This window comes from Moesziomyces antarcticus, assembly GCF_000747765.1.
Source record: "Moesziomyces antarcticus DNA, scaffold: scaffold_v10001, strain JCM 10317, whole genome shotgun sequence".
Taxonomy (NCBI): Eukaryota; Fungi; Basidiomycota; class Ustilaginomycetes; order Ustilaginales; family Ustilaginaceae; genus Moesziomyces; species Moesziomyces antarcticus.
Genome location: NW_014639009.1, coordinates 911,299 through 938,523, shown reverse-complemented (window position 1 = coordinate 938,523; position 27,225 = coordinate 911,299). Strand labels below are relative to the sequence as shown.

The following is a 27,225-nucleotide window of genomic DNA, read 5'->3' as shown; positions in this document are numbered from 1 at the left end:
ATGGTTGGAGCGAAAGAGTGGTGGGCACGGTCAGATGAAGCAGGGTGACGATGTGACAGCCTAGTTGGTCAATCCCGTCCAAACCGCGCCAATCTGCAGCAGCGGCCGTTCTTCTCAAAAAAAGACGGCTGCAGCGACACAGAGGGCGGAGATTGGGTGCCATCGCCGCGCTTTCGCACACGGCTAATTTCGCAGCCCTCTGACTCGGCTCACTCAATTCGCATATGACTCTGCCCACGCCCCACGCCCTGGCCAAGACGTGTGGGCAGCCTGCCTACCCGCTCTCCACACGACACCCGCCGCGGCAGCGTGCGGTGCCGCTATGCTGGACACAGTCCCACCGTCACGCTTTGATGATCATGTCTGGTCGGTGCGGTCTCTCAAGAGTCGGTAATCGTATAACAGTGCGGGATTTACGGCGCGAAAACCAGGTTGAAGTCAGTTTTGCGGAGAATGCAGATCTAGATTCGACAGTCAGATGCGGGCCAAACAGCAGCACGCCTTCCCAGCACGCTGCTTTACGCTGCTGGAGTGTGTGAAGACAGCTCATATCGGGTCTCGCACGATTGCGGCTGGGCTTTGACAGCAACTTTAAATGCGGCCAGCCTCCTTGAGCTTCGAGATGAGCTCGTCGACGTTCTCCACCTGTTGCAATGCAAGCATAGGATGACTCGTCAGCTCGTGTCATAAGAAAGCGCACACACGCCCATCGTGGCTTGCTACATACCTTGGCACCGCCCTCGCGCTTGGGTGGCTCGGCCACCTTGAGGATCTCCTGGCGAGGCTTGACCTGGTCCTCGAGGCCAAGGTCCTTGAGCGTCATCTTCTTGAAAGGCTTCTTCTTGGCCTTCATGATGTTGGGCAAAGAGGCGTATCGTGGCTCTGTCGCGTCACGATCGGATACAGTAAGTCGCCAGTGTCTATGAAGTACTTGTGCTGCGCACCGCTTTAAGATGCACTTACCGTTCAGTCGAAGGTCGGTGGTCATGACAAAGGGCAGCTTGGTCTTGACGATGCCGAGACCGCCGTCGATCTCGCGCGTGACCTGTGCCTCTGCGCCCTTCTCCGGCTTGCCCGAAAACTCGAGCTTGCTCGCGTATGTCGCTTGCGGCCAGTTGAGCAGACCAGCGAGCATCTGACCCGTCTGCGAGGCATCATCGTCGATCGCCTGCTTGCCCATGATGATGAGGCCGACCTCCTCCTCCTCGCCTGCCTTCTTGACGATCTCGTTCAGAATCTTGGACACGCCCAGGGGCTCGAGCGGCGCCGCACCCTTGTCGGGCACCTCGACGTGGATCGCATCGTCCGCACCCATAGCGAGCGCAGTTCGCAGAACATCAGCGGTCTTGGGCGGGCCAACCGAGACGACAGTCTGTAGCGCAACAACATGAGCAAAGGAGCACCTTCAGTATGAAAGATCAGAGAGCTATGGGAGCTATCTCGTCGAAGAAGCCACTTACGATCTTGGTGATGGCGTCCTTGTGCTTCTCGCGCAGGCGCACGGCCTCCTCGACTGCGATCTCGTCGAAGGGGTTCATGCTGAACTTGACGTTCTGGTCGACGCCCTTGCCGTCCGAGGCGACACGGATCTTGACGGCTATTTGTAGCCCAGAGCAAGAAGCAAAGTCGGCGATCGTCAACGTCTGTGAGCAACGCTTTGGGAGGTTCAAAGTCGACCGGCTGACGACCGGGTACAACACTCACCATAGTCGATGGTCCTCTTGATGGGCACGAGCACCCGGAGCTGGTTGACTAGAGATGCACGCATGATTGGAGTCTGTGGATGGAGTAGGGATGGAAGAAGTTCCGGTAGATTTGGGCGAGAGGAAGGATTCAAGCGCGCAGCTGGTCGGGAATGCCGCCTTGGACGAGAGCAGGCGATGCCGATTCCGGGGTGGAGCGACGCGGCTTTGACGAGCTCCCTTGCAACCCGCCGAGTCTTCGGGTGAGTCGGTTGTCGGGCTCTTACAAAAGCGACCAGCCGCGTGAAATCGCCTCAGCGGGTCAGTCGGGGCCAAAGCGGCTCTCAAGCCAACGCGCCGTAGCCGCCCGCCTGCCTACGGGCCGAGAGAATTTTGACTTGCTTTAACTTTTTGTCACCGCTCAAAACCCTAACAGTGGCCGATTTCGCCCGAGTTGCCCTCAAGCTCTTCCAGCGGTCAAAGGTGCAACCTCATCCGCCTCCCCTAACCTCTCTGCGCCTGCTTTCCCAGAGTCAATTGCGAGCGAGCTTCCGAGCGAGTATATGTACAAGAGGGTGCGTGTCGCACTTCTTTTAGACGAGGCCGTCGTAAAGCGAGAGCGCCTGAACGATGGTGGGGTCCTGCTTGCTTCCTTCCTGGAATTCCTCGAAAGAGACTGTGTGTGCGAAAAGATGAGATGCATTCGGGTCAGCCGCACTGAGCGCTGGTAGAAGGTGGAGCCTCGCAGAAATCAAGGGCGCGAGGGGGGAGCTCAAGCATGTTCTCCCGTTCCAATGAAGAAGGGCACTTTGAGCACTTACGCTGGGCGTTCTTGTCGCGATCCATCATGCGGAAGATCTTGTCCACCCTCTGTTTTCGCCAATCGTGGCGAGCGAAAGGAAAGCAAAAGAGATGCTGAGTATTCCGGTCTGAAACCATTGATCTTGCTAGCTTGCAAGCCACTCACCTTTTCGGGTGTGTCCTCGTCCTCTGGGAGCTTGACCATTTGGCCGGTCATCTTGTAGATGCTTCTAACGATAGCTGTTGCAAGCAGCAAAAGCAGGTGTGGCAGTGCAAGGTCGGAGTCAGCGAGGTGCTACGAGCGGTTGTCGTACGCACGAGCCTGAAGGGACTTACTGAGCATCTCTTCGTACGTGATGGTGCCGTCGCCATCAATGTCGTAGAGCTGGAAAGCCCATCGGAGCTTCTCGTCGAGTCTTCCTCGCGAAGTCACGCTGAGGGCACAGATGAACTCCTTGAAGTCGATCGTGCCGTTTTTGTTCTCGTCAAAGACATTGAACACGTATTCCGCAAATGTCGATGGATCGCCAAACGGGAAGAACTGCTTGTAGATGCGGCAGAACTCCTGCTTGTCGAGCATGCCAGACGGGCAGTCCTTAAGGAAGCCCTTGTACCATTGCTGCAGCTCCTTCCTGTCGACTGCGGTGATATTCAGAGCCGATGATCGCAGAGTATCGTTCGTATGGCATACATGTTTGGGGTCAGCTTTCGATCCGCGGTCTTGTTCGGCGTCCAAAGACACTGCTCGCCGACTTACAGTAGGTGTTCTTTTGCAGATCCGAGAGCTGCTCGGGCGACAGCTTGGACTGGTTCTTGCCCATGATGATTAGCGTTAATCGTCGTCGATGACAGTAGAGGTGGTGGAAAGGATGCTGATGAACGTCGTTGGGGTCGTGACATACGTTGCGGGAAGGGAAGGTGGATGTCGTTGCGGACACCGGCTCGCCAAACGGCAGAGCTCACTCGAAATGATGCGGGTCCATGCGCAGTCGCGAGTGGGCGAGTGAGTGAGCGAGCGAGCAGGCAGCCAGCGAGGAGAGGCTGGAAATTACGCACTTTGCAGGCTGTGTTCCGCACCACATCGTCATGGCCCACTCCACCCGTCGCGTGGGGCTGGACAGAGTGACTTCCCGCTGGTCGAAATTGGGGCAAGAAAAAAGGGTGCGGTTGGGCGCCGAGTCCGAGCAAAGCATGCACAGCCCGCATGAGCGACAAGCTGACGGGATCCTTGAGCCATCCTCCGCCAGCTTCCTCCTTCCTCAGCGTGGCACGGCCTCAAACCAATGCCTCGCACGAAATCTATTTTCGAGCCACGCCGTTGCTGTAGACAGGGCCGCCCAAGGCGGCGGCTCGAGTCTGACAGCTCGCAAGAGCGCGGCCCGATTCAAAAAAGCTTGGCATGCCAGTCTCATGAAGCGGAGTCTGCTCACACGTTTTGCCAAGCATTTCCCCTCCCTGCCTCGCTGAGGTGGCCACCAAGCTGCGACGCGCGCCTCGAGAACGTGGTACTCATGCGCTGTGTACTCGATGCTGTCCGCAATGGTGCCAAGCGAAAGACAGTGTGGAGAATCTTCTTTTAAACCGAGGCTGTGTATCTGAGGGTCCTCGGGTTTCAGAAGCGGCATCGAGACGGTTCTTGACCGTATGCCGATCTGGCATAACATTCCGCCGATCATGTGCAGTCGAAAGCTTTCTCGCTGTGCAATCTTGTGGGCTGAGGAGCTTGTACAGATCAGCCTCCGAAGAGATCGTCGAGCGAATCAGCTTCGATCGGGAAAAACGACGCCAATGTAAGCCGATCCCGATCGATGTGACTTTGTGGAGGTGTTGGTTGCGGAATTTTGGTGGGCCGCTGGTTGAATGCATGTGCGCTCTGCCCGCAAGGCTGAGTCGACCCTCTGGTGCCAGAACACTGCCGGTCTGCTAGGTATCTGCCTTTGCACCATCTTCCTGAGCGGCCCTTTGCTGCCTCTACTACAACCATTCATCGAATCTTCGCCTCGACCATCGTCCTGGCCCCCGGAGCGGTCATCGCACAACGGGGTTCGAGGTCAACTGGGTCAGAGGCTTGTCGCATCCCCCGCCACGTGGCGGGCTTCCAGCCGCTTGCCCCCGTTCTTGTGCTCGTCTTAATCGCTCTGATCACGAGCATCGTTGCCATAGCGTGCACTCCGCAAAGCAACCATCACCATGCCGAGCTCATCTGCATCTACACCAAGCTCGACGCAGCTCGAGCATCCGCTTCCGCGACCCACCGTGGTCGGTAGTTCCCGATCATCAAGCAGAGCATCGTCGAGGACCCGAAGCGTGTACTCGTCCGCGCCTCATAGCCGCTCAAACTCACCGGCGCTGCCACAAGATGGTGTAGGGCGCAGCCGCAGCAGGACCTCTTCTCGCCGATCATCTCTTGCACCCGGCCCGTCGAGGACGCGCAGCTCGACTTCTCCGCAACGCGTTCCCACCTGGGCAGTCGATCCCGACATTGTTGTCGAGATCAGCAGCGACAGCTCTGACGACGATGATGTCGTCCCGGTAGGGCCAGCGTTTGCTCCCCGTCCGCGATCCACGTCGCCGGCGAACGACTTTGTGGAGGTGTCAAGCATCAGACGTGCCCGAGCCGCAGCGCCGACAAGGCGCAGCGATCTATTCTCTCCTCCCGCAATGAACGGCCCGCCTGCTGAACCTGTTCTCATTAGCCACGTCCGATCCAGCAGGCACGTCGGCCTCAGCGTCAATCCCAGTACCGGCGATTTCCTCACCCGACCCATGCCGATTGTTCGATCCGATCGATCGACTTCGCAGTCGGACGCCGATGCCAGCTTCTCCGTCCTTTCGGCGCACGCGGCGCCTCAGCCCGCTCCTGCTGCGCCTCCCGCCAGAAGCGAGCATCCGATCACCGATATGCGACTGCGTTCATCCAACTTGGCCATGCCGACAAAGTCGCCACCGCGCTCCAAGCCACCGCCAATTGAGCATCCGCTGCTTTCAAAGTACACTTGCCCGATCTGCTTTGATGCGCCGACGAATTTGTCGGTCACGCCATGCGGCCACTTCTTTTGCGGAGAGTGCTTGTTTCAGGCCCTCAAGACACAAGCGGTGCAGCGAGGAGCTATGGAGGAAGAGCAGTCTTTCCTGCGATTCGGCGGACTGTTCGTACCGGATGCGTTCCCCATCGACCGCGAGGCCTATACCCAGGTGACAATGCCCTCTGGACGAAACGAAGGCGCAGTAGGCACTGCGAACGCTGGACATGGACGCGGCGGAGGCGGAGGGGGACGCGGCGGCGGCGCTTCTGGAGGCAGAGGACGATCCAAGCCGGATCCGCTTGCGGGCCAGTGCCCCGTGTGTCGCGCTAAGATCAAAGGAGGCTTCAACGGCCGGGAGAAGAGCGGAATCCTGGGGCTTCGGCTCATGATCGGAAAGCCCATCGACGATCCGAGGGAAGAGAGCGGCAAAATGAAGGGCGACTCTGCGCCAGGGAAGGATGCATCGGCGGACTCAAGCGAGACCGAGGACGAAGCAGCGTGGCTTTCGTCACGCGAGGTCACACATGCCTCCGACAATATCAAATCTGCAGAGCAGCAGCGGCTTCCACGCGGCGCAGGCTCAGGTCCGGCACTTGGCCGTGGCAAGCGTCGTCCGCAAAGATCGTCGACGAATGCATCGGCATCTTCCGATCGATCCACAGCGACAGCTGAAGGCAGTCGCGGCCGGTCGAGTAAGAGGCAACGGCACGCCTCGAGCAGCTCAGCAACAGCAACCGAATAGATAGCCGTCGCACTGGTCCCGAGATCTGGCGCTAGAGACAACAGAGCGGCTAGCGGACATCAGCAGCGGCGTGCTGTCAATGTGGCTGCGTTCCGCGAAGCATGGAGCTGGACTCGAGGCACGATGCCGGCCCCGATGCGAGCTTCATCGGCCAGCATTATCGGCCAGCTTGAAGACGGGTGCTGATCATGATGAATCTCATCGATAAAGAACGAAAGTCCGCTGCATCTGTGTTGCTCATACCGCTTGAAAAGGAAACTGGGATGGGGACGAGACCTGCCTCCTCTTGGTGCCCATCGGGCCGGGCTCCGGTTTGTATCCAGGGTGCGCTTGGCGTACGCATGTGAGCGGGTTATGCGCCCAGCCGTGGCAATATGTGGAATGGACAGAGCGACGGAGCGAAAGCCGGTGGACTGTGACGATCCCAACACGAATGGACCGCGGCGTTTGATGGCGGCGACAGGCTCCCAGCGAACCCTGGCATGCAAGGGACGGGTCGGAGGCTGGAGCTTGGAGAGGCTAGAAAATGTCTCACCCAGCTGTGCGTGAGGATGCTGCGTCGGTGAACCGCGTGCTGCCCTGCCTGCTCTGCGTGCGCGCTCTGCTGGCGAAGTCGGACCAGCAACAAATATTTGAAATCCAAGCAGAGCATAAAAATGTCTCTGGTGGCCAAAGACCTGCAAACAGAACGGAGGCAGTCAGCCGGTTTCAGAGCGATTGGCAGTTTCATGCCCTGCCCTTCAAAGCATTGACCTCGGCGGTGAGTTCATCTCTTGCTGAGTGATCGGGCCGTCACCTTTGATGGCACGCTACCCTTACTAGCATGGCCCTTGGGGGGTCTCGGTTGAACAAAAGTTCCGTGAGCCCAAGGGCGACTGTGATATTTTCTTCCTCCGACAGGAAGTGCGAAGCTCCGCCATGTCGAAACCGATAGCTGGGCGTCACCAACCTGTCTGAACGTGATGCACGTTGTGCATGCATCGCTCTACAAGGGTCAAAATAGTTAAGTTGCGGCAGGGCGAGGCTTGTGGACTCAGGGTCCCGGCCAAGCTGTCTGCACGGATTGGCAGCTGACATGCACCCAACCTGCATCGCCGATGGGCGGCCGTAGCGACAGGACTCCTCAGCACTTGCGCACGGTCCTCGCTCAGGCGCACTGGACTCCTGGGCTAGCTGTAGCGCCGATGCGGATAGCTCAGCACCTAGACTCGAGATCAGACCTCCGCAACAGCTCAGGCCCTTTGATCACGTACTGGCTTATTGCATCATGGACCAAGTCTGCCCAGGTCACTCAAGGCAAAGGAGAAGGGAGGAAAAGACGAAGTATCGGAAGAGCCGCGACTCGAGACGGGAGGAGCGGCTCAAAATCGCCGGTGTGAATTTGTGGCGCCTTCTCGGCAGCGCGTGCGGAAGCGGAAGCGCCCATGAAATCCGAGTGGAGCCTGCGCTTTCATGGCAAGAGCGAGGAGAAGAGAGAGAAAAAAAAAAGATGTCTCGGCCACGGCAATCTGGATGCGCTCTCGCGGCTCCGGTCCGCTTGGCATCACGCTCGAGCGACTGTTGTTCGCCCGCCCACCGATGCCAGAGCAACTCACTTTCATATCGAAGCGATGGCGAGAGCTCTTTTCCTTTGAACGCATCGACGTGTCGTGAAAACACATTTTCTGCCATGCTCTTAGAGCTCTCGCTTTGAGCGTCTGCACCCATGACAGCTCGTGGAAAGCTTCGTACGCTCGCAGTGTCGACACCGAGGGGGGTCAGTCATCTGAATCCTGTTGACGTCAAGCGCCATGCGGACGACCGGTATATCGCGGGTTGCGCAGATGGCTGAGGGCAGAGGCGAGACCGGAGCGACTCGAGAAACGTTCAGCCGAGCTTGCCGAGAAGCGAGCCAAGAGTGTTTGTTGACTGGCTTCTCCGACTGTCAAAATTCCAGGCAAGGGCCAGCGAGGTTGGCCGCTACACTGCTGCAGAGCCATGCAAAGCGTTCGCCGGCGGTGAGACATCTGGGCCCTTCGCCCTCCTGCCTGCCTGAGCCGCCTTTTTTCTTAGAAGAGAGAGAGCGTTCTGGATTTCAGCTGCACGCCCACGCGCGTCTTGCCTGCAAGTCGGTTCCTGCCGCCCTGCCTCTCTCGGGCAACCTTGTGAAGACGCAGGGCCCTTCCACTTGCGCCTCTGCCTGCATCTCTGCGCCAGTACCGCTGCGAGAGCAGCTCAAGCCCATGCCGCCCAAATAATGAAGGCCAGAGAGTTCAAACCCATTCGAACGATCTACCTCTCCCGCCCAGCCGTCGCGCTCAGCCGCTTCTTCGAGCCGCCGTCGGCTCTGCCTGGCCTCTCCCGGGTCTGGGCCTGTCCAGGTCTGCTCGGCCATGCACTGCGCCTCGCGCTCCCAAACGCTTCCGCACATCATCTGTTTTCGCCGGATTGAACACCTGCGCTCAATCAGCACATGGTGCCCTGTGTGTGTATGCAGTCATCATCAGGACGAGAGGTGTATTCTATTATAATAGGCCGAGAGAGACTCTGACCAGAGCGGCCAAAGCGATGCCGCGGTGTGAACCTTTTGCGCGATGCGAGTGGTTCGGATGCAAGGCGGTCTTGCCTCATAAGTGCGTCTGAGACATGGCAGCATGGAGCACGTTCGGCGCAGGCCCATTCATCACGCTCTCAAGCCGCTCCTCCTACGCTCGGCTACTCTCTTCGCCTCGCCCTCAGTGTGTCTCATCCTTCCGACAGCTTGGACCCTCTTGCCCGGCGTCACTCTGCCTCCGCAGCAGCAGTTGGCTCCAATCGGCTACTGCCCGACGGCCATTGTCTCGCGGAGCAATCATCCTGCGCCTACAAACAGGCTCACATCATCGGCCTCCGAGTCCTGTCTCACCGCAGCTTGCAACTACAAACAGACTCCTTCCAGACGAGCAAATCGCAATCCCTTGGCCTTGCCTCCCGTCAGGCCTAGCACTTGATCCTCGCTGCTCTGCCCAAGCCCTCGTCAGCCAAGCGTACGGGCTTATCGGCGTCCCCCTCCTGCCGTTTCTTCGTGGTCCTAGCAGGCTCATCCGCTCGGTCGTCCCCTTAGGCAGTAGCAGCTCAGCCGGAACGCCACGGCTCTAGGAAACAGCCGCCGCCAGACTCTACTTCGCACTGTCTTAGCCGCCGTCGGCCACAAACCCACCCTTCTCATCTGTCCAAACCTCATATACAACCCCCCCCCCCCCCCCACCACTTTTGACCTCACCTTGTTTTCGACTAGGACCACCCCGCTCCCCCCCCCCCCCCTCCCCTGATCCTTGCCTTGGACGCAGCCACACCAGTTGCCTTTATCGTTCCCAAGACTTTCCTGACTTCTCCTCCATCATCCTCTCCACCAACGAGCGTCATTGTCCGGACGCAAGTAGGACAACTACATCCACCTCGTCCCGTATCTGTCTCGACAGCCATCGCCTGCTTGCACCATGCACAGCTTTGGCTCATCCACCCTGTCGCTGCCGTCCGCCGCCGCTTCGGCGCGGGCCGAAAAGAAGTCGAAGCGCAACGTGCTACGTCGTCTCTCGCTCGGCAAGGCCCGTTTTTCGAGCGACTTGCCGAGCAGCTCCACAGCCAGTCTTGCCTCTCGATCCACCGTTACGCTCGCGGTCGACCCCGACGAGGAAGGTCCGAGCCGCCGCGCTTTTGACCTCTTCTCGACGCCGCTGCCACGTGAAGCAAGGGACACACGCTCAGCGCCCTCAACCCCGCGCGCGTCCAAAGCTCCCGCCTTTGGATCGCCCGGCCCTAGCTCCAAGGTCTCCTTCGACGAGAGGTCGATTCGTAGCGCTCCGCGTCCACGACAGTCGCTTGGAAGAAACTCAACCAATTCGCGCTTCGGCGGAAGTTCCGCCCCGCCAGTGCCTGAACTGCCCAAGCTCGTCGTGGTTTCGGACGAGGTGTTCGTCATCGCCGCACTACCCCGGACTAAGAATCTCCCCGAGTTGCCCGCTTCCCCACCGTTGCTCAGCTCCTCTTCTGGATCATGCCGCTCCACGGCAAGCTGGTTGAACAACCTACCGACTCCCTCCATCTCCGAGGAGGCGCCAGCGCTGCCGGAGCGATTGGAATCACCTCCCGCTCCAGACACCCTGGCCGCTACTAAGCGCTCGAGTCTCGACGAGATCGATGCACAGATGATCACCAACCTGTGCGAGATGTCCGTGCCTCCGCTCGAGGCTGTCAGCATGGCAAGGTGCAAGAGCTCCCAGGGTAGCTACCGTGCGCCGAGGATGCACGCGAGGAGCGCGAGTCAGCGTACAGCCCCGCAGGCGTCCGCCGAGACGCAGCAACGCGTCCGCTCGCATTCTCGCACTGGCTCCGTGCCTCGGTCACTCGGACCCCTCCCACCTCAACCTGCTCAACCGCCCACCGAAGAAGTTCTCCGCAAGACTGACCAGATCAAGAAGCGCTACAGCCGCCAGAGCACGCTCTCGCCTACGCCATCGCCCGTCCTGAGCGACTCGGCATTCTCCTCTCCGCGTTCCGCGCCTGCCACGCCCAAGCTTGATACCGTCGCTGCCTTGAAGAGCCTCGAAGCAGGACTGTCGCTCGACTCGAAGCTGGCACGTCGCAATCACAAGCGCTCCTCGTCTCGCACGGGAGGCGCCACCTGGGATGCCGCTTTCAAGAGCTCCACCGCCGTCAAGCTCACAGCCGGCCACTCTGCGGCTCGTGACGAGGCGACGACGGAGCTGGTCTCTCGCTTCTCAGAGGACTCGGACTCGGGCGATTCCAGCCGGTTGCGCGCTCTCTTGTCGCCCGTGCTCGACAGCGTAGCCAAGATGCCGCCGTTGTTCGGAATCTCGACCCCCTCGATGGATACGCACAGCTCGTTTGGAACGAGGTCGAACGTGGTGCTGGGCAACAAGTCGCCGGAGCTGCCCTCTCTGTGCATTTCCAGCTCCAGCTCCAGCTCCGGCTCGGATCACGACCACGCCGATCTTACGCCTGTCGTCAGCATTGAAGAGGACGACACCATCTTTGATTTGTCGCGCCCGAGCATGGACTACAACGCCGTCTACGCCCTTGCTCAGCAGTACGCCAAGACCTCCGCTCCCCAGCCGGTTCAGTTGCACGACATGGCTCGATCCAACAGCGGCAGAGTGCAGGCGCAGACCAAGCAAGCACGTCCCATCTACCTCAACACGCTCTGGTCCAAGGCCAGCAGAAACCTGCAAGACCCAGTCGACAGGTCATACCGCCTCCGAAAGTAAAATCCGCGCACATACCCTCCTCTTCGCACTCACATCCGCTCCGTATAATGCATGCAGCCAATATATCCCGTCGGTTTCCTACAATCTTGCCTCGCTGTTGAGTGTGTCGTGTGCGAGAATTTGATCTGCTCTCGGACTTTGCTTCATCGCCCTGCGGACTTTGCTTCATCGCCCTGCAATCACACGCGCCTCGCATGCCTCACACACGCGGCATGTGGGGACGAAAGCGCACGAGTTGCCTCATAGAGACATCTCGAGGCTGTTTTCATTTTGACGCTTGAGAATGAAGGCTGGATTCTTGTTTCACGACTGCTGCTGCTGTGGCTGCTGCTGCTGCTGTTGCTGGGATGCAGGCGAGGGCGACTGTTGCTGTTGCTGAGCGGCGGCCTGTGCTGCTGCTGCCGCCTGCTGGGCTGCTGCCTGTGCTGCCAATGCTTGCGCCTGGTTGGGCACCTTTTCCTCGAGCATCTCGTACATCAGATGGAAGTTCTTGGACACCTTCTCCCACAGCGCCGGGTCAAAGAAGACGTAGGTGCCGCGCTCGTACGTGGGCGTCTTCTGCGTAGGCTCGGTACCCTGCTCCTTGGTGAGCCACACGTGCAGCTCCTTGTGATACCTCCAGTTGCGCGCATACAGCTCCTGCGCCGCCACCTCCTGCAACACATCGCGCGGCGTCGAGTAGAAGATGAAGAAGAGCGTCTCGTCGGAAAACGACGCGATCTTGCTCTGCGCCGGCGGCGGAGGCTGCACGTTGTAGCACGACGGCAGCGTAAACTCGGGCTCGACGCGCGACGAGGCCAGCATGTTGTTTTCGGACCACGGCGTGATGAACGACGGATGCAGAGCGTCGGACGAGTTGAGGTTGAGTCCAAACGTTTGCAAGTCCATGCCCATCGACAGCATCGACAGATCCGGATCCGCCGACTTGATCAACGACAACAGGCCCAGCAGTCCGAATCGATCCGCAGGCGAAGTGAGGATCTGCTGCGCCGGTGTTTGCGCCATGGCGCCCGTCGGAGCCACGCCCATCGTGCTGTTGGATCCCGCGACGCCCTGCAAACCGTCGGCGCGAGCCACGCCGCTCTCGGTCAACGGCGAAGAAGCACCGAGGTTACTGGCCGCGTTACGCACGCTCGAGAGTGGCGAACGTGCCGACGAAGGTGACGACGATCGCTGGAGGCCATTGAGCTGGTTCGGCCCAGCTCCTGCGTTGCCGCCGAACACCGAGCCTGGCGGCGCCCATGTCTGTTGCTGCACCCCGAGCCCTGGCGCGGGCGGGCCTGCGCCGAGCTTGGTCGCGTAGTTCCGATCGGGCTCGCCGAATCCTCCTCTCGCTGCGGACAGCGAGGCGTCTGGCCGTGCTCCGCCGACCACCGATCCGAGGAGGCTCTGTCGGTGCTGTTCCCGCTGCTGATGTTGGTGCTGAAGCGCTGCTGCTGCCGAGACCTGTTCCGCTACGCCGTGTGGGAAGCCATCGTCTCCAGAGCGCCCTTCTGCCGTACCGGACTGGTTGAGGGCTGGAAAGTCGTCCTGGTTGAAGTTGCGCAAGGGAGCGCCGCTGCGCAGGTTCGAGCTCATGCCTGTCGTGCCTGCCTGGGTCGCATAGCTCGACAGCGGGTTGTTGAGACCACCGAGTCCTGGAGCGCCGCCTTGTTGTCCTTGGCCGCCCTGCTGGCCTGCGCCGAGTGCTGGGAAGTCGCTGAGGTTGAGTTCGCCGCCCTGCCCCTGACCCTGCGTTTGCCCACCGGACTGCCCTGACAGGCCTGCGAGCTGCGACGCGAGGCTTGCCGCGCCTGTGGAGTTATTCGAACCCGAGCCGCCGAATGGGAATCCACCTGCACCGCCTGCGCATCAAGGAAGCGTTTGCAAAACCAGGAAATGGTCAGTGATCCATGCTGATCCATGCGTGTGGGGAGTGGTGCGTGTATGTCTGAGAACGTACCTTGTTGAGACTGCGGCATGCCCATGAAGGAGCCCATCATGCGCGGGCCACCGCCCTGGAGATATGGATACATGGCGGCGTTCAGACCGGGAGCTGGACTACCACCTGCGGAACCTGGAGAGTTGGAATGCGGGAGCCTGTTTGCGAATGCGGAGAGTGGATGATTTGGCCTCTGATTTGCAGAGCCTGCGGTTGAGTGGTCGGATGAGAAAGATCGAAGGGGATGCGGGGGTCAGCACGGCAGCGTGGCAGCGTGGCTTGGGATCGGACCACGAGGCAACTTACCTGGTCTCTGCATGACCGAGCAGAAGTGGGAACAGCTGAGATGCAGCTAGAGTTCTGTTTCGGAGGACGAGATGCAAAAGTTCAGATGCGATGCGGTGTCAGCGGCGACTGTCCTCGTGACATGCGAAGGCGATTGGCCTAAGTCCGCGGCAAGAGGATGTTGAAGGCGCATAGGCAGAGCGCGCTCGTGACGGCTGATGCTGGGACCGCGATGGGCGAGACGAGACGTACAGCTTCTGTCGGAGCAAAGCTTGACGAGTGCAAAGTGACCGAAGGCAGGTGCGGATGTTGGATGTGGAGCGAGAAGGATGGAGGAGGCGGAACCCTTTGGGCTGAGTGTGCGGATGAGACGTGTCAGCGAAATCCGGATATGGTGAGCTGAGAGGAGCAGGCCCATGCCGCAGGATCCTCGCTCCTCGCTCCTCGCCCGCCGCGCGCCCGATTTGGCTGGCGGTGCGCCCGCCGCCAATAGAAACGCCCTGATGAAGCGCACTACAGATGGAAGCCCAGATTTTTCAAGTCGAGAGCGAGATGCACTTCAAATTGGCTATTGATCGAGCAGGCCACTACAAAAATGTTTTCGAGAGTGGCTGAATGTAACTGTCGGCCTAACAAAATTCAGGAAATTTTTGTGGGTTGGAAGGTCGACGTGTCTGTGAGGCGCTGCGTGAGTGGAGTGGGATCCACCGCCCTATCGGACGGTGCGTGGCGAGAGAGCGGGGACGGTTGAGCGCTGGAGCTGCCCGCTCAAAGCGCACGTTGAGTCGTGAGAGGCATCGACCCTGCACTGGAAATCAACACACTTGACTGCAGCAGTCACGCATCTCCGCGAAGAAGCGCCGCTCGGCTCTCCACCACCACCAACAAGCGCGGCACCACTCTACTGCTCGCACTTCTCCCGACTCGGCCTTGCCGACAGCATTGTCACTCAGGGCATCCTTCGACTCCGATTCGAGTGCGCACCGCTCCTTGTTGGACTGTAGCCTTTGCCCATCATGACCGACGGACCCTCCAAGGACGAGCTCGTCGAGATCTTCAAGTCGCTCAAGGCAACGCAGAAGGGCAACAAGGTACGTGCTTTCGTCCGTCAGCAACGCTCGAACGCTTCGATCCCGCCCGGCGATGCTGATCTGATCCCTCTCTTGTTCTCGTTCCGACTTTGCCTTCCCTCAGGTTTGCTTCGACTGTGGAGCAAAGAATCCAACATGGGCTTCTGCCACCTACGCCATCTATATCTGCCTCGACTGCTCCTCGGTACACCGTAACATGGGCGTGCACATCACCTTCGTCCGTTCCACCAACCTCGACTCGTGGCACTGGTCCCAGCTTCGCCTCATGAAGGTCGGAGGCAATGCTGCCGCCGCCGAGTTCTTCAACAAGAAGGGCGGCGCTCATCTTCTCGCCCCCTCCACAGAAGGCAAGGTCAAGTACACCTCATCCGTTGCATTGGCGTACAAGGACGAGCTGCAGAAGCGCGCCCTTCAGGATGCCGCTGGTCAGAGCCTCAACAGCCCCGTCTTTTTCCCCGGTCTCGCCGCTCCCGCCGCTGACAAGCCAGCTGTGGCTGCCAAGACCAACGCTGGCGGTGGAGACATGGACGACTTTTTCGACGAGTGGGACAAGCCGGCCGGTGCGGCCAAGGCGCCAGCAGCAAAGCCTGCGCCCGCCGTTGCCGCGCCCGTTGTTCGGGCCGCTCCAGCTCTTGCAGCTGCTCCCAAGACTGTAACCTCGGCCTCGCTCCGCGCCAGCAGCTCGGCCGCGCGCACCAAGACCCTCGGTGCCGTCAGCCGCACCTCATCCGCAAGCTCCACACCGGGCACCACCACACCCACGGGCAACGGCCCCACCTCGACCGCGCCTGCCGCAGCTGCACGACCGGCGCGCGTTGGCAAACTCGGCTTGGGCGCCAAGAAGGCCGGTGCACCCATCGACTTTGCTGCCGCAGAAAGGAAAGCTAAGGAGGAGGAGGCTGCACGTGCTGCCGAGGCAAAGGCTGCGGAAGAGGCCGAGGCCAAGGCCCGCGAATCACAGAAAGCCAGCGAGCAGCAGGCGGAGGCGGAACGCATTGCGCGAGAGGCAGTCAAGGCCGCCGTGGGCAAGGCCGGCACACCCGCCTCGCCCGCTTCCAAAGCAGGAGCATCCGGTGCGCGTTCCGCTGCCGCCTCGGCTCCGGACGCCTTTGCAGCTGCCAAGGCCAACGGCGACATGGATCGACTCGGCATGGGCTTTGGCCGTCTCGGCATGAAGGCCAACGCGCACCAGGCCAAGCTGGCGGCAGAGCGTGCGGCGGCTGCGGCCAACAATGCCACAGCCACCGACTCGGACGCGGGCGGCGACGAGCCGAGCTATGCGCGCAACAAATTTTCGAGCCAGAAGAGCATCTCGTCCGATCAGTACTTCCAGCGCGGCTCGTACGACCCGCAAGCTACCAGCGAGGCTCAACAACGTCTGCAGGGCTTCCAAGGCCAGACCTCGATCTCGTCCAACCAGTACTTTGGCCGCGATGAGGAGGAAGAGGCCGAACAGATGGCCGCTCAGAGCGGCGACTTTGGTGACATCGAAGCCACCGCGCGCGAGTACTACCAGCGCTTCATGGCAAATCCCGACGTGCAGTCGAGCATCGACAGCTTCCGCTCCGGCGCGCTCAAGCTCTCCCAGTACCTCGAGGACCTCAGCCGCAACGGCGCCTAGCTGATTCTTTCTATACTTTGCCCTCAGCAATCGATCCTTATGCGCTTTCAACCCAGACCAAGACGGCGAGCGCTCGAGAGTGCGAGACTGTGTGGCCGCACACAGATGGCATTTGCCGGGTGAATGCGCAGTTCAGACGTGCTGATGGGAATGCTTTTTGGGCGACGACAACTCATTTGAGCAGCTCGTTGAGCACCGTGTCGTCGTTGATGTTGCGGATGCTGTGCAGTGAAGGAGGGGACGTGGAACTCGGGTCAGTCCGCAGTCACGAGTGCATTAAAGCGATGGAGCTCGATGGACTTACTTTGCGCCGCGGTAGTTGAGCTTCTTGAGCACCTCGATGACTTTGCTGCTCTCGAAGCCCTATGGTTGATGCAAGGGTACGCAAGGTCGTCAGCGCGCCGGACCAGACAAGGCAAACAATTGAGGTTGGCCATCGAGACTCACCATGTTGACAAACTGATCAACGTGCTCCTTTTTGAGACCAGCAAGTAGGATGGGATCGGCCTTGTCGTCGGCTTGTGCTGTCTTGCCATTGGCGCCCGATGGCGGTTGCGCAGACTCGGAGCCGTTGGCGTAGATCTCGGTCCAGTACCTTGCGGTCTTTTCAAAGTCATCCTTGTCTCGTCGATAGTGTTTGGCGACCTCGGCATCCTGCGGATCGTTGGGTTCTGGCGAGCAGAGCAGCGAGCGGAGGGACATGAGCGTCGATTTGAGCGTGAGCACCGGCGACCACTGGTCCTTGAGGATGTCGAGGCAGATGGCGCCGGACTGCGACGAGATGTTTGGGTGGTAGACGCGCGTGATGAACTTCATCTTGATAGGCTGGAACGGGTAGCCTTCGGGAACAACAATGTCCTGAATACGATGTGAAAAACATTGACGGCGGGGTTTGTGAGCGTGAGCAACAAACCGGCTCTTTGTGTGCACGAGCCAGCCTGTAGCCTGTCGAATAGGATACTTACCACATCGAAGGTACCTTTCTCGTATGGAGAGTTCTCTGGCCCTGGGAAAGTGCCGACCAGGTGGAACGGCGAGTCTGAGACGGTAAGAGGTGGTGGCAGACACCAGCAGTCGTCAGTGCGGCTGTATGGGCAAAGGTTTCAACCATATGGCCGTGGTTAAGCAGACCTACCATCTATCAACGAGACCTGGATTCCTGACGCCTTGTCATTCTTGCAATCGTTGATCTCCTTGTTGATGCGTCTGAGGCGTGCGTCACCCATAGTTGCTGCTGAGGACGATAGGTGCTGCTGAGTCTCTGTCTCGTGGCGGGCGGACGGCGGAACGGTCGCGATGAGGGTCAGTTGTGAAGCCGCGAGGCGGGGTCGGTGTGCGTGATGAGTGGGGCAAGACAAAGGGATGGTTGAGGTGCGGTGTGCGGTGTTGCTCCGACTGATGAGGTTGTGATTAGCTACTTCCATGCGTGCGGCTGTGTGGCCGAGCAGCTCTAAAATCACTCTTTGCCGGTCACGCGCTTGGCCCATCTCCACATGAGCGGAGCTGCTGAGCAGTGGAGGCCGCAACTTCAAAGGAACGCCGCGGGTGGTGTGACTTTTTGGAAGAAGCTCGTCGGCCAATTTTGTTTCCAACCTCTTCGAAAAAAGCAAGGCTGGAAATCAGCAGAAAGAAAGAGGGTCGCGAAAAAGAGCCTCGCGGCTACGCATGGAGTCGGCAGCATCAGCTGAGCCGGCATCCATCGACAGCCCACCAACATCCTCATCGCCTGTTGCGGAATTCATACAAAGACGTGCTAGGCGTCTCGAGAAGGCTGCTGCGTCTCGCTCATAACATGCCGTTCGCGCAGCTGGTCATCGGCCCGCCCGGGTCGGGCAAGACGACGTACTGCTTTGGCCAGTACCAATTCCTGTCGCTCCTCTCGCGGCCTTGCAGCGTGATCAACCTCGATCCTGCCAACGACCGGCTTCCGTATCCATGTGCGGTGGACATCAACCGTCTCATCTCCGTGCGCGATGTGATGGCTGAACTGTCGCTCGGGCCGAATGCTGCCATGCTGTACTGCATCGAATACCTCGAGAAGAATGTGGATTGGCTCATCCAGGAGCTCAAGCGCGTCATGGACGAGCAACGTCAGGGCAAGACAGGCCAGATTGCGGGTCGTGGCGACCAGGAAACACCTATTGGACCTGTCAGTCCGGGCTTCGAGTATCTCATCTTTGACCTGCCCGGCCAGGTCGAGCTGTCCACCAACCATCCGGCGCTCAAGCGCATCCTCGCAACGCTTGAAAAGCAGCTCGGCTTGCGCTTCGTTGCGGTCCACCTCACAGATGCCACCCACATCACGGATGCCTCGCGATACGTGTCCATCCTCATTCTCGCGCTCCGAGCCATGCTGACGCTCGAGCTGCCTCACGTCAACGTGCTATCCAAGGTGGACCTGCTGGGCCAGTCGTTCATCTCGCGCTCCAAACGCTCTCTCGACCGCTATGGACCGGATAGCGACACCGATGCAGATGACGACGAAGACATGGAGGATGCCTCGGCGGACCAACCCGGTAATCGGGCAGAGATGGGTCTGCAGTCGGATCTCGCCTTCAATCTGGATTTCTACACGCAAGTACAGGACCTGTCGTACTTGCGCGATCTGCTCTCGCAACCTTCCGGTCCAGGATCCTCGCTTCGCAACGAGAAGTACGGCAAGCTCAACGAAGCGATTTGCGAGCTCGTCGAGGACTTTGGTCTGGTCTCTTTCGAGACGCTGGCCGTCGAGGACCGTCGATCCATGTTTCGGCTGTTGCAGGTGCTGGACAAGGCGGTGGGCTACATCTACGTCTCGGCATCCTCCAATGCCTACGACTACGGCGACGACGAGAACGAGGGCTTGTACGAGCCGGGACGCGCTTCTGCGACTGCCGGCGCTGCGCTTCGCGGCCAGATGGGAGCGGATGCGCATTCGCTGTTCAGCGTGGCGGATCGAGGCGACCCGCTCGGATGGGGCGATGCGTTGGAAGTGCAAGAGAGGTACATCGACCACCGCGAGCTGTACGAAGAGGCCGAGGCCGAGGAGAGAAAGCAGATGCACGAGAAGGAGTGGGAGCAAAAAGTCTGGTCCGAGGTGCGCAAGGCGACCGAAGAACAGAAGCAAAAGCAGAGCAAATAGGCTCTTGCTGCCCGAATAACGAAATCGTGGCCCAGGTTGGAGCCTCGGTCATCATGTACACTACCGCTTCGAGCATTACTGTAATACTAGCGCATCCTAATCTATCCTTTTAGCACCAGTCGTAACTAGTAAGCATCTGCATTGCATGAGCGAGCTGTAGGGTATAATCAAGCGATGCTGGACGAGGTGGATTGGGATCAGAGGCCGTGGGAGGAAAAGACGTTTTCCTTGTGTATGGAGTTGCCCTGCTTTGTTGTGAGGATGTCGTGGATCTCTTGTGGTGGGTCGAGGTCGAGATCCTTGGCACGCTGCCATCTTTCGAGGCGAGACAGTCCGATGCATGGACCAAAGTTGGGATCGAGATCGAACACGCGCAGCGTCTGTTGGATGCGGTCTTCGTGGTCAATGTGCACGGATTTGGACGGAGGCACATTCATGGCCCTCTTCGCCCTGCGCCACACGCCGTCCCAGCGCGGATCGTCGACATCGAGCTCCTCCCGTGCCGCATCCGCCTCATCTTTTACGGTACTATTGGTGGATTGCTTGACGAGAGGCGGCGAGGTGGATTTGACGGAAGTGCGGACCGTGGGCTTGAAGCCGGATTTCGGCTTGAGCTGATCCTTGGCCGCTGCCGAGAGGCTTGATTTGGGCTTGGATTGCGCCCGGAACGAGAGTGACTTTTGCGTTGAGGTCCTGGGCGCCATGTTGGATACGCAACGCGGACGATGCTTTGGGTGAATCGAAGGTGGTGAGGAAGAGGTGGCTTGCGACGATGGAATTGGCAGCTTGGTGTCGCGCGCATTGCGGAGAGGCCCGTCCAAGTGGAGGATGATCCAACATTTCGGTGAATCAGCCGCTAGCCCGATGCCCGTTGCTTGACAGTGTTACACCTTAGTAAGTAACAGTCTAAACGATATACCTCGGTCAACTTTAAACCGGATTCTCGGGCCAGAGGGAATTTTCGGGTCGGTACAACACCGCAAGCGCATCTGCAAGTCTGCGACGTGGCGTCAAGATCGATTCGCTTGCTGCACAGGAAGGCCGAGCCCGACATGTCGGATGCCAATCAGACGCTGCTTTCCAAGGCGCTGCGCTTCGAGACGCTGGGTAGGCGAGGCGGCACGGCCGCAAGGCAGTCGGAAAGCGATTTCGGCGATGCGCGCGCTTGCAAAGAAAGCGCCTCGACTTGTCGAGAGGTGCGGTGGAAGCGCAATCGCGCCAACGCGGATGAAGCGCCGATGCTCGGCTCTTGTGATTGTCGACTGCTGCGATCGTGCTTCTATTGTATGCCCAGCGTCGCTTGACGCGCTTCCGCAATGGACTGTGATTGGCCTGGTTCGGATGCGGTGCTCGCTGGCGCTGCCAGCATGCCACTGTCGTGCCATTGTCCGTGCAAGTGCGCCGATGCGAAGCGAAGTGCGCGGGTAGCTGTGCCCCATTGTTTCCATACGCAACTTGAACACGCTGCGGTATCATACAGTAGGATTGCGTGCATTTGTCTCGGAATTGTCAGGATGCCCACCGCCCGCCCACCAGCGGCGCCGTGCGAGATTGCGACCCCATGCGCCCATGCCGTCACCTTCAGCGGCAAGACCCGTGCGACCAAACCCACCGTGGAAAGAAAGGAAAGCCCAAACACAGCAACGCGCCAGATCGGCTTGCCATCCCGCTCATCTCATTTATCCCTCGAGCCGCTCGGAGATGAAACCGAGCGGGGCCAAGCGAGCAGCCAGCAGTGCACAGCGAAGATTTCACAAACCGACTCGAAGCGTTGGGCGGTTGAGCCTCCGAATTACACGGTCGACAAGACGCTTCGATTGTGCATGCATGAGTGTGTTTGTCTGGCCTGATTTTGGCGACCACCCTCTGGGAATTCCGCGCCGGAAAAAAAAAAAGTGGGGAATCGACCATGTATGTCTCTCTCACGGCGAGCCTCGTCTAGGTGCGATCAGAATGTCGAGAACGCAGCGCGAGGCCCTGTCTCAAATCAGCTGCTCCAACTCCAACTCCGGCTTCGCAGAGTGGAGGCAGCCCAGCTCCGAAGCGTGTGTCATCCAAGATCTCACGCCATGCATGCCATTTGAGCCTATGGTGCAGTATCGGCTTGACACCGACAGCTGAAGCGACCAACCGAGTGCGAATGTGTCCAGCTTCGGTGCCGGTGCCGACGTGCGGCTTGAGCCCTCTTATCTCCTTTGCGGCTGCAGCTTGCCCGCAAACGAGTCAATTTGGCGGCCGTGCTGCCAGATTCTTGTTGCCAAGACGAGCCGAGCGAGCGAAAGATTCCGCTGGTTGCGCGTGGCCAGCCGATGGAGGGGGGCGGCTTTTTTTTTGGTACAGATCCGCAGGTCTGCAGCCCCATGCAGCCTCACACAGCCGGCCTTCTCTGCGATTCCGTCGAGCCGCGCCTAACGCGGTGCCGAGCTGCCGGTCGCCTGGCCGCCTCGCTGCTGCTGCTGCTGTCTCCGCCTGGTAAGCCCCATTCACTACGATTGCACCACCCGAACCCGTCGCTGCCGACAGCCGACATTTCACAGGGGAAGCCCGGCACCGTCTTTCTCCCTCTCTCTCTTTGCATCCCTCGATTGTGAGGCGCCCCCCAAACGCCCCCTACCTCCGCCCCTACGTCCGTCTGTCGACGCACAACAACGCACGAACCCTAGTCCCGTCTTCCTGGATTCCATCGACCCGATCCGCCCCCAAAACGCCAAGCTCAGGTGCATCATCCATCCACTTCCCCTATGGCACCCCTCGCATCGGTTTCGCCTAATCCTTGTCTTGACCCGTCACCATCGACGTGACCCACGTAATCCCAGCTCGATCGCTAGCTTGGACTCCACCTCGCTGTAACCAGCATCAATATCGCTATCGACATTGTTCCAACAGTTTCGGTCAGAAAGGATCCCATAGCGACACTCGCATTCCCGCCAGCCAGCCCCGTTCCGCTTGCAGCCGTCCTTGAGGGTCAAGCGCTCGCCGACCCGCCTTACTCCGCTGGTCACACGCTACTGAGACAGCAGAGAAAGGTTATACACGCGCCGCCTCTGTTGCTTGCATAGCGCCGCTTCATCACATCCTCGTCCGCCCATCACCCTTCTTCGCCCTAGACGCATGCGCCTTCTCCCAGCTGTAGCATCCACCTGCTCTGCGGCGACACGTACCCCTGCGCAAATTCTTGCCTCGTTCACGTCCTCGCTAACCGCCACGTCGATTGCCACCCATGGACGGTGATCCCAACAGAGGGCTACCGCCTTCCAGAGATCGCTTGACCAATTCGTACGACCCTTACTATCGGAATGATGTGCCAGCCCGCCACGATCCACTCCGCTCGCGCCCACGTCCGGACGACGCACGGCGCTACCCGCGTCTCGATCCAGACCCGCCGCCCCAACACTCGCGTCCCCATGCTCCGTGGCAAGACCGCGATCCCAACCAAGCGCAGTTTGGCATGCGCGAGGCGCCGCCTCCCCGAGCACCCCTTCCGTATCATCGGCACGCCGATCCGATCGGCGCTCGATCCACGCCGTTTCCCCCGACGGATCTTCCTCGTTCCTCGCGCCCGATCCACGCCGACGACTACTACGCACCACATCCTTCCACCCGTCATCCGTTGCAGGAAGGCGCCGTCGCCTCACGCCTTCACACCCCTCGCTTGACTCGCCTGGAAGGCGAATCGCACCTCGACGATCCCCGCGCGAGCGGCGCTTTTGTGGCACCAGAGCCGCGCGACCTTCACCGGCCCTCGAGACCTTCGTCGGGAGATCCGAACTACGCCGACGCTCCGCTATACCCGGCAAGACCATCAGCTGCCCATTCGTCCGACTTCAGGACCGAAGCTCCGCTTGCCCGAGCTTCGTCCCCGGTCGCTTTGTCACTCAACTATCCAAGCGCACCTCCTCCGCCGCGCCGCATCAGCGATTCATCTGACGCACACATCGTCGACTCCTTAGATGCATCCTTTCACCGTGACAAGAGGGCCAGGCTCGAAGCCTTCTCCGACAGAGCTCCGACTAGCTCATCCATGTTGCAACCGCCTCCGCCTCAATACCGTACAGCTCCGTCCCGCCGCCCGATGCCATCCGCAGCGGAAGACTGGTCGGACAGTCTCGACCTTCGAGATCGCCGCCGCTCTCGCGATCCCATTGACACGCCTTACCATGGCGATCTGCCGCCGAGCAAAAGCGCTCGAGCCATCGACTGGGTCGATCCTGAAAAGGGACAGCTGAGTCGACGCACCTCCGGCGTCTCGTATCAGACTTTGGAATCGGGCCACGACCGCAGCGAGGCTTCCGCCTTCAATAGCCAATCGAGCAAGGTCAAGAGGCGCAAGCGAGCCGTGCTCAGCTGCACAGAGTGCAAGCAGCGCAAGATTAAATGTGACCGCAACGTGCCAAACTGCGGCAGCTGCGTTCGTCGTGGTGTCGCCCACCTCTGCCGCTGGGGCGACGAACGCGACTTTCTCCCGGCAGCTCCTGCCAGCAACATCACACCCTCCAACGCCGCACTCATGGCGAGGATTGCTCAGCTAGAATCGCAAATCCGCGTCTTGCAATCATCCTCGTCTTCTCCCTCGCCCGCCAACGACCACGCCCTATCGGAACGCAACACCGATCGCCACGCCTTGTACAAGCATGACCATGCTGCTACCTCCTCCGGAAGCCGCTCGTCTCGCTTCAGCGGCCCATCCAGCATCCAGAACCCGCCCAACTTCACCAGCCGCGAACGCAAGGCCTACATCGAGCACGCCCGCAGCGCTTCTGGCCCCACGTACGATACGTACGCTCGACACGGCGATGACGACGACATGGAAGAAGATGAGAGCGACCAAAGCGAGGACACGGACAGCGCAGAATCCGGAGCCGAGAACGCCGGCGACCTGCTCCAGGCCCTCGCACGCGGTACGTCGCTCAAAAGACGCCGCCGCGGCGTGCATTCCACTTCTAACGCCGGCGTGTCGTCTCTGCGAGGCGCTCCCGATGTCCAGGAGGTGCAACGAGATCCTTCGACTCGCAAGCAAGACGCAGGCTTCAGTCGTACCACCGATCACAGCAAGGAAGCGCATCAGGAGACGGTGCCTTCCTCAACCGGGCCCAGAAGGGCCTCGGATATGTCGGAAGAGAATCTGACTTCTGCAGCCACCTTCAACATGTTCGTCTCGGGCCTTGATGGCGAGGGTCAGAGCGACTTCAAGGCAGATCTTCTGGCCGCTTTGGAGCTGCTACCCTCACGGCCAAAGACCAAAGCGCTGATCGAGATCTACTTGCGAGAAGCTGAACCAATTGTGCAGTCCATCCACCAGCCTTCGCTACTGCGGCAGTACGATCAGCTCTGCACCACAGTCGATCATCTCAAGTCGGCCGACGACACGGGCGCAGCCCAAGTTTCGCTGCCAGATCTCCAGTTTGTGGCACTGATCCTGGCTATTTGCGAAGGCGCTTGCGAGTTCATGACGCCGCAAGAGGTCCTCGAGAGCGGAATCGGCAAATCCCGCAATTCGATCAACAGTCAGCTCGTCTTACTAGGTCGAACAAGCCTCGCCTTGCTGGGCAAAGCCAAGTTTGTGCGTTCGCCCAACATTTGGGGACTGCAGACCATCATCGCCTTGCGCCACTTTTGCTTCAACCGCGATCATCGTGAGGAGTATATCATCCTCTACACCATGGCCATCAAGGCGGCCGAGCTGCTTGGACTGCATCGCCTCGGCTCGGCTCTGGTGGACGAGGAGCGTTGGGAAGAGGAGAGCCAGTCAGCGATGAAGACGGATGGCGACTCGCGCGACCCCGCTTCAGCTCCGTCGCACAGGTGGAAAATGCTTACATCAACACGCATCCAGGACGGAGCCGAGACTGACTCGGAAGGAGAGGACCTCGATCCGGACCAGTCGCAGAGGCGGGATCTGAACGCCATGTGGCTTCCACGCGGCTCGAAGCGCAGAAACTGGGATATCGCCCAGGCCAAACGCTACAAAGACGGCAGCCGTGTTGATCGCGAAGTGGGACGCAAGGTGTGGTTCGCCTTCGCAACCATGGACTGGCATTGCGCCGCCCATTTCGACCGCTGCTATTCCTGCAAGGATGAGATGTTCTCGACTCAGAGCCCACAGAACATCGACGATGCCGACGTCACAGACAGCGAGTCTCTTGCGCTGAACCCTTTCAAGCCAATCAGCAATGTGCCGCGCCGCCACACCTCGCAGTTCCTCGAACGCATCCGCGCCGTGGACGTGCCTACGACCAACAGCTTCATCCCGATCCATATCGAAATTTGCCACACGGTACGCAGCATTGCGGACGCGCAAAACCTCGGCGATGAATCCTTTGAAACGGTGCTGGCAATCGAAGCACGCTTCCGCGAAATCTTACGGTCGCTGCCGCGCTTCTTCCGTCTCGATGGGCAGAGCGAATACGATCCAGAGGTGCACCGACACCATCGCGAAAGGCCCTACTTGTCGTTTCAGAGGGCGGTGATCCACGCTTATGTCCACCATCGGCTCCTCAAGCTGCATCGGCTCTACATGAGTCGCGGCTACTGGAACCCCAAGTACATCCACTCCACCCGGACGTGCATTGAGAGTGCGCGCGTGGTGATTGGCGTGCTGCGGGCGCTCGACCATGTGGGCTGCCGAGGGCAGCGCTACTGGATCTTCAAGTTCAACATCTTTCACGCCGTCTTGGCGCTGCAAGTTGACCTTTTGTACCTGGCACGGCTGCCAGTCAATCGAGAAATCCTCGTCAAGCGCGCCGACGTCGTGTCCGGCCTCAAGATGCTGCATGCGCGAACGGATGTAGAGGGTCGTAATCCGCTGCTTGCGTCGTCTCTCCAGGTCATCAAGGTGCTCAGCGAGGAGGAAAAGGCGCGACGAAACAAGAACGCGGCAGGCTCGGAAGCAGCAGCTGACTCCGAAGTGGCCGCCGCTGCGTCCAGCTCACCCGGCGACGGTTCGTCTTCGACCAGGAAGAGCAAATCGCGCGGCTGGACGGGAGCATCCGAATCAACAGGCGACCTGGCCGAGCATCTGGAGCGGCGGATCAAGGAGACCTGGTGCACGGTCGAGGTCGAGAGTCTTCGCGCACGCGCTGAAGCAAATAGCCATGTTGTAGCCGAGGCAAGTCCGAAGAACGCATTCAGCCGTCCGCTCGTTGCGATCTCGACGACACCTTCTACCGAAGACGGATCTTCGCTGCACACCGTCGAGTCGGACGCCAAGCTGGCTGAGCTGGATCCAGCTGCCGAACTTGCCGACACGCAGGATCAGACATTGCCAGGTCAGGAAAGGCGCGATTCGGAGCTCGAAGACTACCTCAAGCTGCTCTCGTCGTATCAGAATCCAGACGATGCTCCGGACGGCGCGCACTTCTTTGACGTTCTCGATGATCTTGTCTACCAGAAAGATCCCTCAGCTAAGCTGCCCACGACGCGCGATGCGGTTCAAACCTTGCCACTGCTGCGCACTCCCGATGACCTCGCTGTTGCCGGCGCCGGATTCGACGCCTTCACGGCAGCCTAAAGAGCACATACCCTTGTTATACATTAGTCTTCGAAAGCTCAAGGGTGACGGTGTCAAACCAATGTCCAACTCTGCCTCAACACGGAATCCAGTTTCGCGCTTGGACGTTTTGAGCAAAGACCCACGCGGGATGGTGGGAACAGAGATTTGATTTGCGGAAATAGAAGGAAGTGCGCCGATGT

General features: G+C 59.8%; 12 protein-coding genes across 12 annotated transcripts; 6 read left to right on the top strand and 6 right to left on the bottom strand.

Moving 5' to 3' along the window:
- Positions 1–591: 591 nt before the first annotated feature.
- Positions 592–1,768, bottom strand: PAN0_001c0338 (electron transfer flavo protein beta subunit; the record flags this gene model as incomplete). The annotated part of the gene is made up of 5 exons (XM_014803956.1): positions 592–645; positions 728–882; positions 964–1,372; positions 1,461–1,597; positions 1,705–1,768. The coding sequence occupies 5 exons, from the start codon at positions 1,766–1,768 to the stop codon at positions 592–594; spliced, it is 819 nt and encodes a 272-aa protein (XP_014659442.1).
- A 507-nt stretch (positions 1,769–2,275) lies between these two features.
- PAN0_001c0337 (neuronal calcium sensor 1) lies at positions 2,276–3,304 on the bottom strand (the record flags this gene model as incomplete). Its single annotated transcript, XM_014803955.1, has 5 exons — positions 2,276–2,358; positions 2,504–2,552; positions 2,650–2,723; positions 2,820–3,122; positions 3,241–3,304. 5 exons carry the CDS (start codon positions 3,302–3,304, stop codon positions 2,276–2,278), a joined length of 573 nt encoding a protein of 190 aa, XP_014659441.1.
- A 1,369-nt stretch (positions 3,305–4,673) lies between these two features.
- Positions 4,674–6,251, top strand: PAN0_001d0336 (uncharacterized protein; the record flags this gene model as incomplete). The annotated part of the gene is made up of 1 exon (XM_014803954.1): positions 4,674–6,251. One exon carries the CDS (start codon positions 4,674–4,676, stop codon positions 6,249–6,251), a length of 1,578 nt encoding a protein of 525 aa, XP_014659440.1.
- A 1,705-nt stretch (positions 6,252–7,956) lies between these two features.
- Positions 7,957–8,488, top strand: PAN0_001d0335 (uncharacterized protein; the record flags this gene model as incomplete). Its single annotated transcript, XM_014803953.1, has 2 exons — positions 7,957–8,054; positions 8,188–8,488. 2 exons carry the CDS (start codon positions 7,957–7,959, stop codon positions 8,486–8,488), a joined length of 399 nt encoding a protein of 132 aa, XP_014659439.1.
- A 1,221-nt stretch (positions 8,489–9,709) lies between these two features.
- Positions 9,710–11,497, top strand: PAN0_001d0334 (uncharacterized protein; the record flags this gene model as incomplete). The annotated part of the gene is made up of 1 exon (XM_014803952.1): positions 9,710–11,497. One exon carries the CDS (start codon positions 9,710–9,712, stop codon positions 11,495–11,497), a length of 1,788 nt encoding a protein of 595 aa, XP_014659438.1.
- A 303-nt stretch (positions 11,498–11,800) lies between these two features.
- PAN0_001c0333 (not2 family protein) lies at positions 11,801–14,121 on the bottom strand (the record flags this gene model as incomplete). Its single annotated transcript, XM_014803951.1, has 4 exons — positions 11,801–13,341; positions 13,440–13,576; positions 13,725–13,770; positions 13,956–14,121. 4 exons carry the CDS (start codon positions 14,119–14,121, stop codon positions 11,801–11,803), a joined length of 1,890 nt encoding a protein of 629 aa, XP_014659437.1.
- A 598-nt stretch (positions 14,122–14,719) lies between these two features.
- On the top strand, positions 14,720–16,415 carry PAN0_001d0332 (arfGap-domain-containing protein; the record flags this gene model as incomplete). Its single annotated transcript, XM_014803950.1, has 2 exons — positions 14,720–14,794; positions 14,898–16,415. 2 exons carry the CDS (start codon positions 14,720–14,722, stop codon positions 16,413–16,415), a joined length of 1,593 nt encoding a protein of 530 aa, XP_014659436.1.
- Positions 16,416–16,587: 172 nt separating this feature from the next.
- PAN0_001c0331 (ubiquitin-conjugating enzyme e2-24 kda) lies at positions 16,588–17,641 on the bottom strand (the record flags this gene model as incomplete). Its single annotated transcript, XM_014803949.1, has 5 exons — positions 16,588–16,636; positions 16,720–16,778; positions 16,863–17,273; positions 17,381–17,454; positions 17,551–17,641. The coding sequence occupies 5 exons, from the start codon at positions 17,639–17,641 to the stop codon at positions 16,588–16,590; spliced, it is 684 nt and encodes a 227-aa protein (XP_014659435.1).
- Positions 17,642–18,207: 566 nt separating this feature from the next.
- Positions 18,208–19,536, top strand: PAN0_001d0330 (cytoplasmic protein; the record flags this gene model as incomplete). Its single annotated transcript, XM_014803948.1, has 1 exon — positions 18,208–19,536. The coding sequence occupies one exon, from the start codon at positions 18,208–18,210 to the stop codon at positions 19,534–19,536; it is 1,329 nt and encodes a 442-aa protein (XP_014659434.1).
- A 197-nt stretch (positions 19,537–19,733) lies between these two features.
- PAN0_001c0329 (uncharacterized protein) lies at positions 19,734–20,240 on the bottom strand (the record flags this gene model as incomplete). Its single annotated transcript, XM_014803947.1, has 1 exon — positions 19,734–20,240. The coding sequence occupies one exon, from the start codon at positions 20,238–20,240 to the stop codon at positions 19,734–19,736; it is 507 nt and encodes a 168-aa protein (XP_014659433.1).
- Positions 20,241–20,546: 306 nt separating this feature from the next.
- On the bottom strand, positions 20,547–21,099 carry PAN0_001c0328 (uncharacterized protein; the record flags this gene model as incomplete). The annotated part of the gene is made up of 2 exons (XM_014803946.1): positions 20,547–21,000; positions 21,059–21,099. The coding sequence occupies 2 exons, from the start codon at positions 21,097–21,099 to the stop codon at positions 20,547–20,549; spliced, it is 495 nt and encodes a 164-aa protein (XP_014659432.1).
- Positions 21,100–22,756: 1,657 nt separating this feature from the next.
- On the top strand, positions 22,757–27,043 carry PAN0_001d0327 (uncharacterized protein; the record flags this gene model as incomplete). Its single annotated transcript, XM_014803945.1, has 1 exon — positions 22,757–27,043. One exon carries the CDS (start codon positions 22,757–22,759, stop codon positions 27,041–27,043), a length of 4,287 nt encoding a protein of 1,428 aa, XP_014659431.1.
- Positions 27,044–27,225: the final 182 nt, after the last annotated feature.